This window comes from Drosophila sulfurigaster, chromosome 3, assembly GCF_023558435.1.
Source record: "Drosophila sulfurigaster albostrigata strain 15112-1811.04 chromosome 3, ASM2355843v2, whole genome shotgun sequence".
Lineage (NCBI taxonomy): Eukaryota > Metazoa > Arthropoda > Insecta > Diptera > Drosophilidae > Drosophila > Drosophila sulfurigaster.
Window position 1 is genome coordinate 7,615,541 of NC_084883.1, and position 14,284 is coordinate 7,629,824.

General features: G+C 37.5%; 3 protein-coding genes and 1 long non-coding RNA gene across 10 annotated transcripts in view; 1 reads left to right on the forward strand and 3 right to left on the reverse strand.

Moving 5' to 3' along the window:
• LOC133846203 (uncharacterized) overlaps positions 1–14,284 on the forward strand; it is a 28,847-nt gene that overhangs the window by 3,402 nt on the left and 11,161 nt on the right. For 2 of the 6 annotated variants that reach the window (XM_062281012.1, XM_062281013.1), the window contains exons 3-14: positions 916–1,684; positions 2,537–2,629; positions 2,700–2,757; positions 5,068–5,204; positions 5,267–5,440; positions 6,116–7,324; positions 8,373–8,457; positions 8,521–9,331; positions 9,388–9,574; positions 9,980–10,091; positions 10,165–10,317; positions 10,383–10,433. In XM_062281012.1, the coding sequence (XP_062136996.1) occupies positions 916–1,684; positions 2,537–2,629; positions 2,700–2,757; positions 5,068–5,204; positions 5,267–5,440; positions 6,116–7,324; positions 8,373–8,457; positions 8,521–9,331; positions 9,388–9,574; positions 9,980–10,091; positions 10,165–10,317; positions 10,383–10,433 (3,839 nt within the window). Of the gene's footprint in view, positions 1–915; positions 1,685–2,536; positions 2,630–2,699; positions 2,758–5,067; positions 5,205–5,266; positions 5,441–6,115; positions 7,325–8,372; positions 8,458–8,520; positions 9,332–9,387; positions 9,575–9,979; positions 10,092–10,164; positions 10,318–10,382; positions 10,434–12,359; positions 12,457–13,420; positions 13,750–14,284 lie in introns of those variants that run through there. The other 4 variants (XM_062281014.1, XM_062281015.1, XM_062281017.1 and 1 more) reach the window with 4 other exon arrangements.
• LOC133846208 (uncharacterized) lies at positions 2,665–4,007 on the reverse strand. Its single transcript, XM_062281031.1, has one exon. It carries the CDS (start codon positions 3,605–3,607, stop codon positions 2,804–2,806), a length of 804 nt encoding a protein of 267 aa, XP_062137015.1. The 5' UTR covers positions 3,608–4,007; the 3' UTR covers positions 2,665–2,803.
• LOC133846215 (MICOS complex subunit MIC13 homolog QIL1) lies at positions 4,153–5,042 on the reverse strand. The gene has a single exon (XM_062281038.1). It carries the CDS (start codon positions 4,577–4,579, stop codon positions 4,232–4,234), a length of 348 nt encoding a protein of 115 aa, XP_062137022.1. The 5' UTR covers positions 4,580–5,042; the 3' UTR covers positions 4,153–4,231.
• On the reverse strand, positions 7,319–11,268 carry LOC133846216 (uncharacterized). Of its 2 annotated transcripts, XR_009894843.1 has the most exons (3): positions 10,360–11,263; positions 7,688–8,166; positions 7,319–7,626 (listed from the first exon to the last, which is right to left on the reverse strand). It is a non-coding gene; the product is annotated as an uncharacterized LOC133846216 (long non-coding RNA). The 2 variants fall into 2 exon arrangements; XR_009894842.1 differs by lacking the exons at positions 7,319–7,626; positions 7,688–8,166 and adding an exon at positions 10,215–10,293 and having other exon boundaries at positions 10,360–11,268.

Here is a 14,284-nt window from a genome sequence, read left to right on the forward strand (position 1 = left end):
TGTCGAATTTTTGGAATGTTTATAATACTATACGAAGATCTTCATATGCATGTGTATATAGGAATTGTTAGTCTGTAAAATGTGTACAGAATGTACTGCAAAAATGTTGTTTATTTTAGGTTCGATAGAGATATTAATTTGTTTAATTTTTAAAAAGTTTCACATATGTACATATGTCACTAAAATACATCATGTGCTATAAATGTGATAGATATAAGCTAGCTCGAACTAGATTACTGCTACTTGTCTGATAAACTGAGACAATCCGAGTGGGAAAGGGGGGAACTCACCGACTGTGGCTTTAAAATAAATACAATTGATATGTATCATCGATAGTGTCATCGTATTTTTTGCAAGCTCTGGTGAATACGAGTGTATTTAGATATTCATAGGCATGTGTGTTTTGTAGACATGTACTATGTATGAATTCAGTTGTACTACAATCAATTTATGCAACAAAGAGCATACAGAAATTAAATTGTATCTATTTTATGGCTAATTTAATTTGCGCTCAATTAAAAAAGGTCAAACAGTGGTCGTTTTGTTTGGTGAGTTGATCTCGCTTTGGCTTTGGCCGTGGCACTTGCTATGGACATGATTTGTTTGATTCGCTCTCGACGAAATTCCACCACAACCACGAACCTAGGAACCTACGATCCACACCCACATCCATGCTTATCCCAGTGATTAGTCCGCTAAATCTGCATATAAAAGTATGTAACCATGTAACTAGTAACAGGCCTCGATAATTGCACTGAACACAGACGTCATTGTTATGCACTTTGTTCATTAGGGGGAACGTAATTCTCTATTGTATGATTATCTGTATCTAAAAATGGCATTTTGTTTGTTTATTGACATTTTTAATGTATGCTAATGTATCATGTTTCTTCGACTTATTTTGGCATTTTACAGATTGATTGATTTTGGTACCGATGACCATGAGTACGATGAAGTTCAGGAGCTACCAGGGGAATCAAACAATCCGTTATTGCAGCCAACAAACGCGTCACAAAGTAGCAGCAGCACTGGTGACAACCCTGGCACAGCCGAAGTTGGCGGCACAGCGACAGCTATTGTGGATACGCCGCCAGTGTTGCCACCACCAAAGCAGAAATCTGTAAAGAATTCAAAGAACAAACAAAAGCAAAAAGCCAATAAATCAAAAATACCACGATCCCCGTCCTTGGCCAGTAGTTTGAGCTCCTTGGCCAGCAGCTTCAGTGGCAGCCATAGCAATAGCAACAACAATAACAGCAACAACAATAACAACAACAACAATAGCGTCCCACCGCAGACGCCGCCGTTGCCAACCAGTTACCAGCAGCAGAATAAAAAGAAGGCGAAACATATGAATGGTGCGGATAATGATGGCGGTGCAAGTGCTACTCCGGTGGCCGCACCCATCACCAGCCCCGCATTGTCCAGCAATCCCCCGGATCGCAAGAGCAACGGCAGCAATAACAACAATGGCAATAAAGCGGGATCTGGTGATGGCGTTAGCGTTGGCGATGTCAACAATCTGGAGACGACGCCATGCTCATCGGGTAACCGGCGACCCACGATACAGATAACTCCCATTCCCCAAGTGACGACTCCAACCACTCCAAATCCAGCATCACCAAAAAACTTTCAGTATTTAACATTAACTGTGCGCAAGGATGAGAATGGCTACGGCATGAAGGTTCGTAATATGATTATATTTATAAAGTATGTGGCGCAAGCAAAATATCATGACGTTGTATAGTATTTTGATATAAAATGATTAGTTTCCTTAACGATTTCGAAATCTCTTTTTCTCACAAAGCTTACATGAGTATTATATGTTATTTATAAAGCAAACATACAATGCACGAGTTCGGTAAAGTAATTCAGTTAACTTATATTTATTTAATTAGTAGTCTGTATGCTTATAGTTAAAACTTAATCTAGAGAGAAAAGTCATAGCTGATTAGGTTTTCTGCTGGTTTACATTTATGTGTAGCGCAATAATTATATTGAATATTTAAAATAAATCTACAGAGAAAAGTCATAGCTGATTAGGTTTTCTGCTGGTTTACATTTATGTGTAGCGCAATAATTATATTGAATATTTAAAATATTAAGGAAAATGAGAAAATTTCATTGTCTCTTAAACTTGAAATGTTGTAAATTTATCAGAACCAGAACTAGCAATTGATGTGGTAGAGAGTTGTGTTCATTGGTTCAATAGAAAAGTATTTTTACTTTCAGTTCTTACCAAAAGTTAATTAATATATTTTGTTTCCTTCGTCTCCAACAAAGTTATATGTTCTCCTTATCTAGGTCACATGCTTGTTGTAAAGTTATGACGATCAGTTTATAAGACCTCTCATTCGATACCCTTCACACTATTAGATCAGCAACTGCTGCCTGACGCATACTTTGGCTTCAGCCTCTAAATTTGCATTAAAATCGAGATAGCCACATACAAACAGAATCTATATTTAAAAGCTGTCATCAAACGTCATTTAACTGAGTCATCAACTAAATCGCTTATGCTGTTTATCATTCGCAGGTCTCCGGCGACAATCCGGTTTTTGTGGAAAGTGTTAAGCCCGGTGGAGCAGCTCAAATAGCTGGCTTGGTTGCCGGCGATATGATTTTAAAGGTAAATACACACTTATCAAATAAATATATTGTATCGATGTGTAATGAGCCCGTTTATCTGTTTATTGCAGGTTAATGGACAAGAAGTGCGGCTGGAGAAACATCCAACTGTGGTCAGTTTGATCAAAGGTGAGTATAAATATCTCGATTGTGATTTGAATTCCTCGTTTTGCAATTATAAGTCTTTAAATGGCCCACTGTTCAGGATTTCATCACGTTGCTTGAATAACTTGGTAATACTATCAGTTGCCAGAGCATCAGAGCCTTTGGTATAAACTATTCGAGTCCTTGGACACTCACACTTGCGCGGTCCACACGGATTTCGTTTGGGACACACGGCTTTATTGTCGAACCAACCTTCTGCCTCTCTGCGATCGCATTTGGGACATTTACATTTTGAATCAGGCAGTGACTTTTTATCTCCAGGCTCCTTTACGCAATAGTCCTCACTGTAGGGCGATTTGGGGGCATTTTTAGGCACAAGTCCCGGGTCATCCTTTGTGTTCGGTGCTGAACACTTGCAATCCGGATTGGCTTCGGAGCGTGGCTCCAATGGCATCACTAGTGTCTTGTCATCGATGATTAATTGGCGGGCTTGCTTCTCCTTCTCGAGCTTACGCTTCCTTTGGTACTCATCGTATGCTTCCTTTATGCGACTTGCGTATTCGGACACAATGCCGGGGATCTGTACTGCGACCATGTGCACGTATGTGGGACACATGCTAAGGAAGCCGAATATTGTCATCACAGCGTGATTGTAGTAATAAATGCCCAAATATGATTTCTCCCTCTCGGGGGGCATATCGGGTACGTGAATGTTTAAGTACTGACAGGCGTACTGGGCATATGGTCGGGCGCGATCTCTTGATTCGTTGTAAACCTGGACAGAATCATCCGATGAATCCCAAATGTTTAAGCGACGCGTGGCCAAAATGACAACAGCGACGACGCTGGTACGCAATACTAAATCCAATATCATCTCGAAAGTTGTTGGCAGAAAGTTATTGATAGAATTTGGAAATGTACTGAGAATTTGGATTGTCGAAATCGAAACATTAGCCGCCTAAGCAAGCTTTCGTTTTCGACAGGTGATATCATCCTTAATCATTGGCGACTTCATGGGTCTTGTCATGTCCAACTTCTTATGAGGCGTTTTCCTCTGCATTTCCCTTGAACGCTGCACATCCTTGAGAGCTGCCTTAAAACTGCCCTCATTCATGATGTTAGCGGTATCTTTGAGAAATGCATTTTTCCAATCGGGCAGGCGATGAGAAAAATATAATCCTCTCTCCATAGCATTATAGTAGTTATTCTGAGCTAAGGAGCACAATTCACGGATTGTTAACAATTCACAATCTTTGACAGTTCGTTTCTTAAACTGCGCAGACACATTGAATTTAGTATCTACATCCGGATCAGCCCAAACCCCCATATGTGTGGTTCCAAGAATAACGCCCGTGAGTAAGCCTAAACGTGAAAGAAACTTATACGCCATTCTATTGCGCCTAAAAATGTGAACTACAATTTAGGTGCCAAAAAAATGTATAGGAATTTTTATTACTGCTGAAAATTTGGAATGAATATTATATTGCTTGGAGTTGGCCTACTTTGCTGGTGGTTTGCCGTTGATCAGTTGATTGAGAGTGTCTTGAACATCTTCGGTGAAGCGAGAACAGTATTGCGGCATTCGACTAATTTCTATAAAGCTGGTTCTTACGCTATCATTCCATCCATCGATCCATGACTCGCGCCATGTTTTGGTTGAGTCCTTATTGACACTGCAAAACTCATTACAGTATTTCTGCTTCATTTTCTCCACATAGGGCTGCATTTGAAATTTGGCATCCTCATAGATTATGGTCGTTCGATCTGGGCTATCCCAAACACCTAGTTCCCTGGTCGCCCAGACGGTTCCAGCTACAATAGCTATTTTCGTGAGCAGCCAGGCCATTGAGCCTAATGCAAATAATATTCACGAGCGATCAACAAAAAATTTATATAATTTAAAATGTTTAAATTTTTAGTGTAGTACCGCTAGTACCGCCTACTAATCATCATCGGTTTTAAACAGACTTTTTAAATTGTCTTGCATAAGCTGTCCGAAGCGACGCCAATGGCCGGGTATCTTTTGAAGTGACTTCCATGTGCCGCTTAATGCTGATTTCAATTCTTTAGCCCACTCTGGGTCACATGGTTCACACGGTGGCTTGCTGTCGTCCTTACCGAAAAAAGATTAGTTTGGGCAAAATATTTCGATTCTCATTATGGATTTTTGCCCTTTCTTCAGTGTCCCATAAGCCTAGTTCCTTGGTTATGTATAATGCACTAGAGGCTAAGGCAAATTTTAGTAAAGTCAGAAAGGCCATTTTACTATTCTTTTCAATATCTGACAATCTTCCCAAAGGTAATCTTCTAATAATGTTGTTATATTCCAAATAGCTTCCACAATTGTTGAACTGGCTGTTAAACGAAGTCATAAGATGACACGACCAACCTCTGTCGGCATTGTTCCCACCACTCCGATACTCTCTGGACGTGATCGCACCGCCTCAATTACTGGCCCACAGCCCGTCGACGTAAGCAAATGTTAATCAAATTTACACGACCCTCAAATAAATATTTATATTTATAATTACAGAGCATAAAGCGTCGGGAAATGGAGACGTATAAGATCCAAACTCTACAGAAGATGTTAGAGCAGGAGAAACTGAATCTCGAGCGTCTTAAAGGCGATACAAATAACCCCAGCTATAAAGTGTCGGAGGCAAACATTCGGAAGTTGCGCGAGCAATTGCGCCAGGTGGGGGCTGAGGTGAGTCGTCGAGCCTGTGCAATCAGGCAAAACTATAGTGTCTTTTCATCTTCTCGTCTTGTTCTTGCCGTTCGTATCAGTGTACATACATACTTATCTATATAATACATATTATATACACAGATATATGTATAATTTTCGATGTCGATCTTCCGCATGTGTACATTTATTTATGTATGAAAAATATTTGCACACCATTTGTTTTTATGTCTACCTGCTTTTTGATTTTCAAGACCCACGTTTCTATATGGATGCATACGTATAGATGTGTGCGAATTTTTGAAATACCCTCCTTAATTAGTCTTGTGCGAGGGAGAGGGGGAAAGAATCTGTGGCAGATTCCTAGTCAGTCAGTATGTGTCAGTTAGGGAATCTTTGGCTTTACCTAATTCATTTTGCATTGTTCAAGCAAATACTTAAAAACAAATTTAACCGAATTAAAAATAACTAATATTACTAAACAGCAGACACAAACAGCAAATCATAAATGCGGGTCTACTTGGGCAATTAAAAACATACATATACACATATATACCGTGTGGAAGTGTATCTATGTACCAAAGTATATACGAACTATGAATACTCTGAATACTTATTTGCATTGTGTCTCCCTCTCTACAAAATCGAATTGATTAAACTTAAACCTAACGTAAACTGAACTTAAATTGCATTTAGGATACACCAACAATAAAATATCAAGCAGCTGCTGCAAGCGACAAAAATTCCGAATTACTAATGCACAATCAAATTCTAAATTTGTCTGCGTCCTCCGTTACACCTCATCACAATCAGCAACATCACCTTCACAACAACAACAACACGAACAACAACAACAATCATCACCTCCAACACCACCACCAACACCAGGCTAGCGCACCACAGTCACACCAAACACAACATTCATCACCTGCATTCCTATCGCTATTGCCACGTTCGCTTTCGTCACTTTCGCTGGGAACGCGAAAGAATAAGATCGATAAAGACTTCGTATCATCGCCATTAAACCACACAACGGACCTGTTGCCCCATCAACGAACCGCGGATGTCATCAATTCAATGACCCAGTCTCTGCATCAAGGATTGCTCCAGAGTGTCCAGCGAAATTCGCAGCAACAACTCGTGTATCAGCAGCAACAGCAGCGCCTGAAGGAGACATTGAAACCGAACTCGGGATCGAAGAGTAAAAATAAGTTTTCCATCTCAAAGAGTTTGATCGAAGAGGACATACCGCCACCGTTGCCACAAAGGAATCCGACACCGCGTCAGTTAACCTTGGATTTTGGCAATAGCAGCACTATGCATTTGTTTGCTCCCATCTCCGATCTGGATCGAGCTGGCAGTCCGCAACGCAATTCGCCGCAATCAAAGACATTAACTGACAGTCCTGCCAATGTCAATAACAATAATAATGGCAGCAGTGGCAGTGCCAAAGCGAAACGTTCCAAAGTCAAGACAAAAGCTCTATCCGATCCCAAAATGACGACACAAATGTTTTTGCAAATGGAAACGGCGAGTGGTGGCGGCACAACAGCTGGTGCTACAACTGCAGATATGGCTGGCAATAGTGGTAGCAATATCGATGGGGATTGTGTGCCACCGCCATTACCACCGCGTCAGCCGGGCATGTTGTCCGAGGAGAGTAATCGCGGAAGCTGCCAGAATCTCAACAGCGTTCGAGCGCAACCAAATTCCCTAGGTACCGTATACAATTATCCACTTGTTTCCACCTGCACTGCGGTGCAAAGCGACAATATGAAGGCAGCTTTTCCACTGTCGCAGCGACCAAATATAGTCAAGCAGTTGCAGCAGCACCAACAGCAGCAGCAACAACAACAACAACAGCAACATCAGCAGCAGCAGCAACAACAACACGCCGGCACTGCAGTAAGTAATCAAAGTTCTCTCTCACTCCTTTGTCCATAACATACTAAAAGAATCAAATTACCATAATTGATAGACTAACACACATTGCTTAACACATGCTGATTCAGTACAACACTCATCTATCCACTTTTTACCTGTAGTTCTTTTGCCTTTCTTTTATCCACTGGTAAATGCTATTATTGCTGAAATTATCATCATTTATTCATCTTTGTTTATTTGTAGAAGTTGTGTTTTGTTTTTGTGGATTTTATGGATCATCCAGTTACATCTTATTGTATATTCATTTAACTGTTTATTGATCACTAAAAGCAATTAATACAATTGCAGCAATGGGATAATGGGCTGTAATTGGCATTAATTTACCTTGCAGCCTTGAAATGGGGGCCATTAAATTGGCAAACTTTCTAGATTACCATTTTGTTTGTCCGTGGCATGAGTTTATTCAGAATTTAATTATCAAGTTTTTTCAAAATCATGATAAGCTCTCAATATTTCCTTAGAATTTCTGCAAAAGAGTATGGGCTCTTCGCTATCTCGAAATAATAATACAAACCGAATGCAGTCTCTTGTTTACCCGTTTTATGAGTGCAGCGGGCATAAAAAACGGGGAAAAAATGTTTATCTAATGCGTTTCGCGGGGAATATCTGTACTTATATGACCTTTATTTACACACTCTATATATCTGCATGTGAATGTATATACATACATACTGTATAAAATGAACTAACAAATACATAAATGACACATCCAGCACTCGCACTCTCTATTACTTCTTGAACTTCCAGCACATAAATGACACATCTACACTCTTTTTCCTCTTGGTATCCCCAGCACACTCTTCCTGTAAATGTTTAATGTATGATTTGATATTTTCTGAATATTTTTATAATAATCAACTATCACAGTTTTGGATTTATAAATATAGCACGTTATGTATTTTGATATATTTGACTCCTCTTAAGTTCTACGTTGTTTATCTATGTACTTGCATACCATTGTAATGGCAAAGTATACAAATTTAATCAATTTTAAATTGACTTTTAACAGGCCTTAGGTCAAACCCCGCAGCTAGCTCAAATGAAGCATAGACGCGTTGGTTCTTCCCCGGATAATATGCATCCCAGACATCCAGGTAAATGCGAACAATAAATTATGTTAATTCAATAATTGTATTTAATTGGTACTTATATTTTAGATCGTTTGGTGAAAACCACTTCCGGCTCTTGGGAGATTGTCGAGAAGGAGAATGAGATAACGCCACCGGGAACTCCGCCGCCGCCTTACTTAACCAGCTCCCCTATGCCCGTACCTGAAGATCCGAACGAGAATTGCGCTGGCGGTGCGGGCATTTTTATAGAATCACATCACTTTACGCCAATGGCTTGTGCTACGTCGCCATCGCAACAGAATCTACATTCCAGCCGCATTCAAGCGGCTCAATCGACAGACACACAAAAGGAGATTATTTCCATGGAGGACGAAAACTCTTCCGACCAGGAGGAACCATTCATTGACGAAAACGGACCGTTCAATAACTTGACGCGTCTGCTTGAAACCGAAAACGTTGTTTTCCTTGCGGTCTTCCTCAACTATGTGCTTTCCAATTCAGAACCAGCTCCACTTCTCTTCTACTTAATAACTGAACTGTATAAAGAGGGTACGTCCAAGGATATGCGCAAGTGGGCCTATGAGATACACTCCACATTCCTTGTACCACGTGCACCGCTGTCCTGGTATCGCCAAGACGAGTCATTGGCAAGAGAGGTCGATAACGTACTACAGTCGGAGTTCGATAAAGTGGAAATATTGCGTACAGTCTTCCTGCGTAGTCGCAAGCGTGCCAAGGATATAATCAGTGAGCAGCTAAGAGAATATCAACAGAAACGAACTGCCGGACTAGGCACCATTTATGGTCCAACCGACGACAAGTTAGCCGAAGCAAAGGGTGACAAGCAGCGTGAGCAAATCGTTGACAAATATCTGATGCCCAATCTGCAAGGATTGATGTAAGTGCTTATGATTTGAGTTGAATTCGCGATTGCTGATATTTATATTTTTACAGTGAAGAGTTTGAAAAGGATTTGCCTCAGGAAGATGCTCGAAAACTTGCCCTATGCTCGGCACTTTCAACGGTCATACATCGCATATTTACCACACGTTCGCACCCAAATAGCATTGTGGATCGTGTTCATCATTTTGTCAGTCGTGAAAAGAGTTTCAAATCTCGTCTAATGGGCAAAACTCGAAAGGTATGCCTCATGAATGTTTTTTATTGTTTGTTAATATAGATAATTAGGGCTCACCACATTACTGCTGTGATAGGCTGTAAAAATATAGCTTATATAAGAAACTCTTGCGAGTTTAATATTTATATTTATTATTTTCGTTGTTCTTAAAAATTGTATTCTGATCGCACACTAATGGAGAATCTATTAAGATTAGAAAAGATATGTGCTCTAAAGATTATAAACGAGAATATATATAAGGTTCATGTTGTCGGAGTCATGTTATTAGACAGAGTTTTTTTTATTGTTCTCTGAATTCTGCTTACTTATTGTAAGTCGACTAACTTTATAATACGCCACTTAATACATTGAACTGTTCCTCGCTTATTTTAATTCAACATGTGCATTTCTAATATTTTTTTCGATTAGATGGTTGTACGGGGTCATCCGCTAGTATTACGTCAATACTACGAAGTGACGCATTGTAATCATTGTCAAACGATTATATGGGGCGTAAGCCCGCAAGGTTATCATTGCACAGGTAAATAAAAACGTTATTATACATATATAAACTTACAATGACTGTTAACTTTCTATTGTTTTTCTCATTTTAGACTGTAAATTAAACATTCACCGTCCATGCTCGAAAGTTTTAGACGAAAGCTGCCCTGGGCCACTTCCCCAAGCAAAACGACACCCGCATAACGACAACAAAATCAGTAAATTCATGGATAAAATAAGACCTCGTACCAGCGATTTTATAGCAAGTGAGTATCTAGTTGAAAAATATAATGGAATTTTTTGCTTACTTATTTAAATTCCTTCGATTCAGATGAAAAACGTGCTCGACAGGATGAGGATATGGATGCAGATTTAAGCAATGGTAAGTGCAGGTGTATTACGTCTTTGAGCTTTGATAAATGAATTGCATGTGTTGAATAGCTTCCCGCAGAGAGCTTCTCAGTTGTTTATACCTTAATACCCATTAAAAATGGCCAACATAAAATGGGTATATTGAAGCATTTAGGAACAAAATGATTTTACCCTATAACTTAACTTGAGCAGAAAACCAGACATATTTAAAACCCGGATTTTTAAGATTCCCCCCTTAGTTTTTCATTTTACTACATTATAGTAGCTATAAATTTAAATTTGAATGCCAAATAAATAAAGCAACTAATCAAGAAGCGGTCATCAAGCATCGATTGATTTCTGATTAATTGTACATAGACATATTTACTTATATTTTCCTATCTTAGCGGGAAAATATATAATTGTGGGGTATCTCGTAGTGAATAACATTGAATGAAGAGCTCCTTTTGTTATTAATTACAATTGAACATTTAAAATGATCAGTTAAATGAAAAGCGGAAAATGAACAGCGAACGCTGAAAGGCCAATTTGTTTAAACTTGAGACGATCTCCGATTTTTGTGGTTTTTGTTTGTGTTGAGTGTGTGGAGTCTTCTCTCATTCCGTTTTTAGTTCTTGTTATGAGCGGTCGTGCGTTCTATCGGCATATACATTTCGCAATATTTGTGTATTCAATTTATATTCTATATATTGTAATACAAACGAAATAAAATTATAATACTAATTTGGCTAATATTCATGTGCAACTAAACAAATAATACTCGATTGTGTCAATTGTGTTACAAAAATGAATTCTTACGTTTAGTGTTGGTTTTGGAAAGAAGCGCAATAAAAGGCGCATATGAGAATTACATATGTACACAAATAAATAAAAGCTGGCAATGAATTCATATTCGTGGTAAACACGATAAAAGCAAAAGTCAAGTTCTGTTTATCTTTAATGGATAACTTGTACATACACGCGTTCCTCTGTGTGCCATATGTATGCCTGTTTATAAATGAATCGTGAGCGAGCACAACTGAATGCAGATGGCAGCCAAATCGAAACAAAAAACAAAATTTATTAAGCAAATATATTGTTTAAATTGTTTAATTCTAAACGCAATTGAAAACCAATTTGCTGTGTTGTTTTACGCAAAATTCCTTAAATTGGAATTTTAGTGAAGTTCGAGAAAAGATAACACGTTATTCGAAAACTATAATAATTTAGATTTTTATATTGCTTAATAATTAATATTGGTTAACGAATATTACGTGATTAACTAATAAATTTCTATCTACTTCCGCAAAACTATTTGCCTTGAACTTAAATTTGCCTTATCAATATTATGTCGTTTCTTTTTGGAATTAAGTTCTTTGACATACAGTTTTATAGATGGCAAGGAATGGATCAACAGCATTCTTTCAAAATGTATATAAGGGTAGCAAGATTTCGTTATGAATGAAACTGAAATTCCATTATATAAATACGTTTTTGTTGTTGTTTATTTTCAAAACGGAAAGATAAAAACACATTTTTGGTTTGTCCGTGATTCAGAATTATATTGTTTTCAGTGTTTTTCAGCAACGTTGAAACAATTGAAATCAAATGTTTCGTGTTTTAGGCTGCAATAATGTTCATTCAAACCATATGCGGATGTGTATTTGTGTGCGTGGGAATATGTGTGTTTGCTCGATGTGTGCGTGCCCCCAAAATAAGTTCAATGTGTTTACTCTAGTTCCTATGTAGATACTTTTTGTTTTATTTTAAAACTTCATTACGAAAAATTTCAATAGAATTTGCAAAAACCCTAGTGAAAAGTATTAGCAAATATTTGAACTGTGTTATTGCGCTACTGATAGTAAATTGTTAATAAACGAAAAATGTAATTAAAGTTGATTTTCAAAGTAAAAGTCAAAGGCGTTTAATGTGAAAAATGTTAACGTGAAAGTGTTTCCCTAAATCAAACCAAATGGATAGCAAACACGTAACAGCAACGCATTCCGTGCGTCGCAATTCCAGCATTAAGCGTCTATTTTCATGGGGAGGTCAAGGTGAGTGATAAGCGGACTCATTGATTAATTCGTTCATTGAATGAGTTCATATGTGTGGTTTTCAACAACTGCGAACGTTTTTAATGATTTCTAACATGTGCCAAAAGTGTATAATTAAATAAAAAGAGGGATCATTAGAAATATATAAATTATAAAATAAATATAAATATTAACAAACATTAAAAACAAATTTATATGATATTCAATAATAATGGCATTCTCATGCGTATCTTTGCTTGTATGCACATCTGCTTGAATTTGTTAGATAAAAGTATTTGTCCTTGCGTCTGGATTGACACTGAACACACAGTCAAAGTTTATCTGCATATGTACGTACATATATGACGTAAGCGGAAATTTCCGTAGAAAAGGTGGAGTGCATGAAATTTAATTTGCACTTCAATAGAATGACACTCTTTGCACATATTCCATCCCTTGAATGTAATACGAAGAGTTCAAGGTTTATTTTAAACCAATTTCGGATTACCTTTAAAATAATCCCAAGGCGCTATATTAAGTTAACATTTGTAATTGATTTAGCTTGTAACTCGATTTCTTTACAAGTATGGGATGTATTACAATATATTTATGGCAGTCGGGTAACTAATAGCCGAACAGACTTACTTATAGCGTTTTCGCATATTTTCCGTAATAAGCTTCTGCATAACTGATCAGATCAATGTAATGTCGTCTCTTTCATTGACTCTCCATACACATTTTACGGTTTCTGTGCAGTACAAGGTATAGACAGCAATTAGCAATTACAGTTTATTGACACACTTGAGCTTTTTCAAGCTTGCGTCTATTTAACTCAAAAAAGCTTGGACAAAAACCAATACCTTACAATTGATATTTGCGCTTTGTCTGGGGATCGTTTGCCAAATGGCACAAAATAAAGCTTTTCTGTTTGATTTTACATTTTAGCTTTAGTATTGTGCTTTCGGTCTCGCGATGAGGCACACAAATTTATTCTTAACGATTGTGTAATTTTCTATCAGCGACAAAAAACGATTGTGTTTATATTATTAATGATGTGCGCCTCAATCTACAAGCGTAAAATAGTTGATATCATGTCGGTTAACTTTGCGGTGAACATTGCTCGTTCCAACCAAAATATTGTATATTTTTTTAAATATTTGAAGTGTTGATATTTGGTGTGCAATTTGTTTATGACTAAGAACAGTAGAAGAAATAGCGTGTGAAAGCAAATAATCGGAGAAATGAATGGCAATAAAAATGACAATAAAACGTATTTAAAGAGTGACTAAATGCAGTTCCACTGAAAGAAATAGAGTGTGTATTTCTGATGTGCCATATAAAAACAAAGCATAAAATTATTTTTATTTATTGCTTGCTTATTTGGTTTGAAGCTTAATGGTTGTATCTGTGTGTATAATAATTGAAGCACTTAAATCAATGAAAATATCAATATTCAGTCTGTATTTAACAATTTTAATAAAATAATCAATTACAGTTTATAATTTTATCTTTGAAAATCTAATAATATTCTTCTGGGGCATCTTCTATTCTTCTGTCATCGACTATGCCACAATTAAATCTAATTTACAAATGTCGATCGTGTTGAAGCTCATAAATCAAAATCATGAATTTAAATGGTGTTTATAAACGCATTTTCGACCCCATTTGATGAAAAGAAATAAACATGGGACGTGTATATAGCCGAACGTAAAATTTTTGAATACTTTCTGCATTTTTACACAAAAGCTATTTATATATTTGTCCATCGAAATGTACGTACACAAGTACACACACATTTTCTTATATACTACATAGACATACATACATAGAAATGTATTCACATTAAATG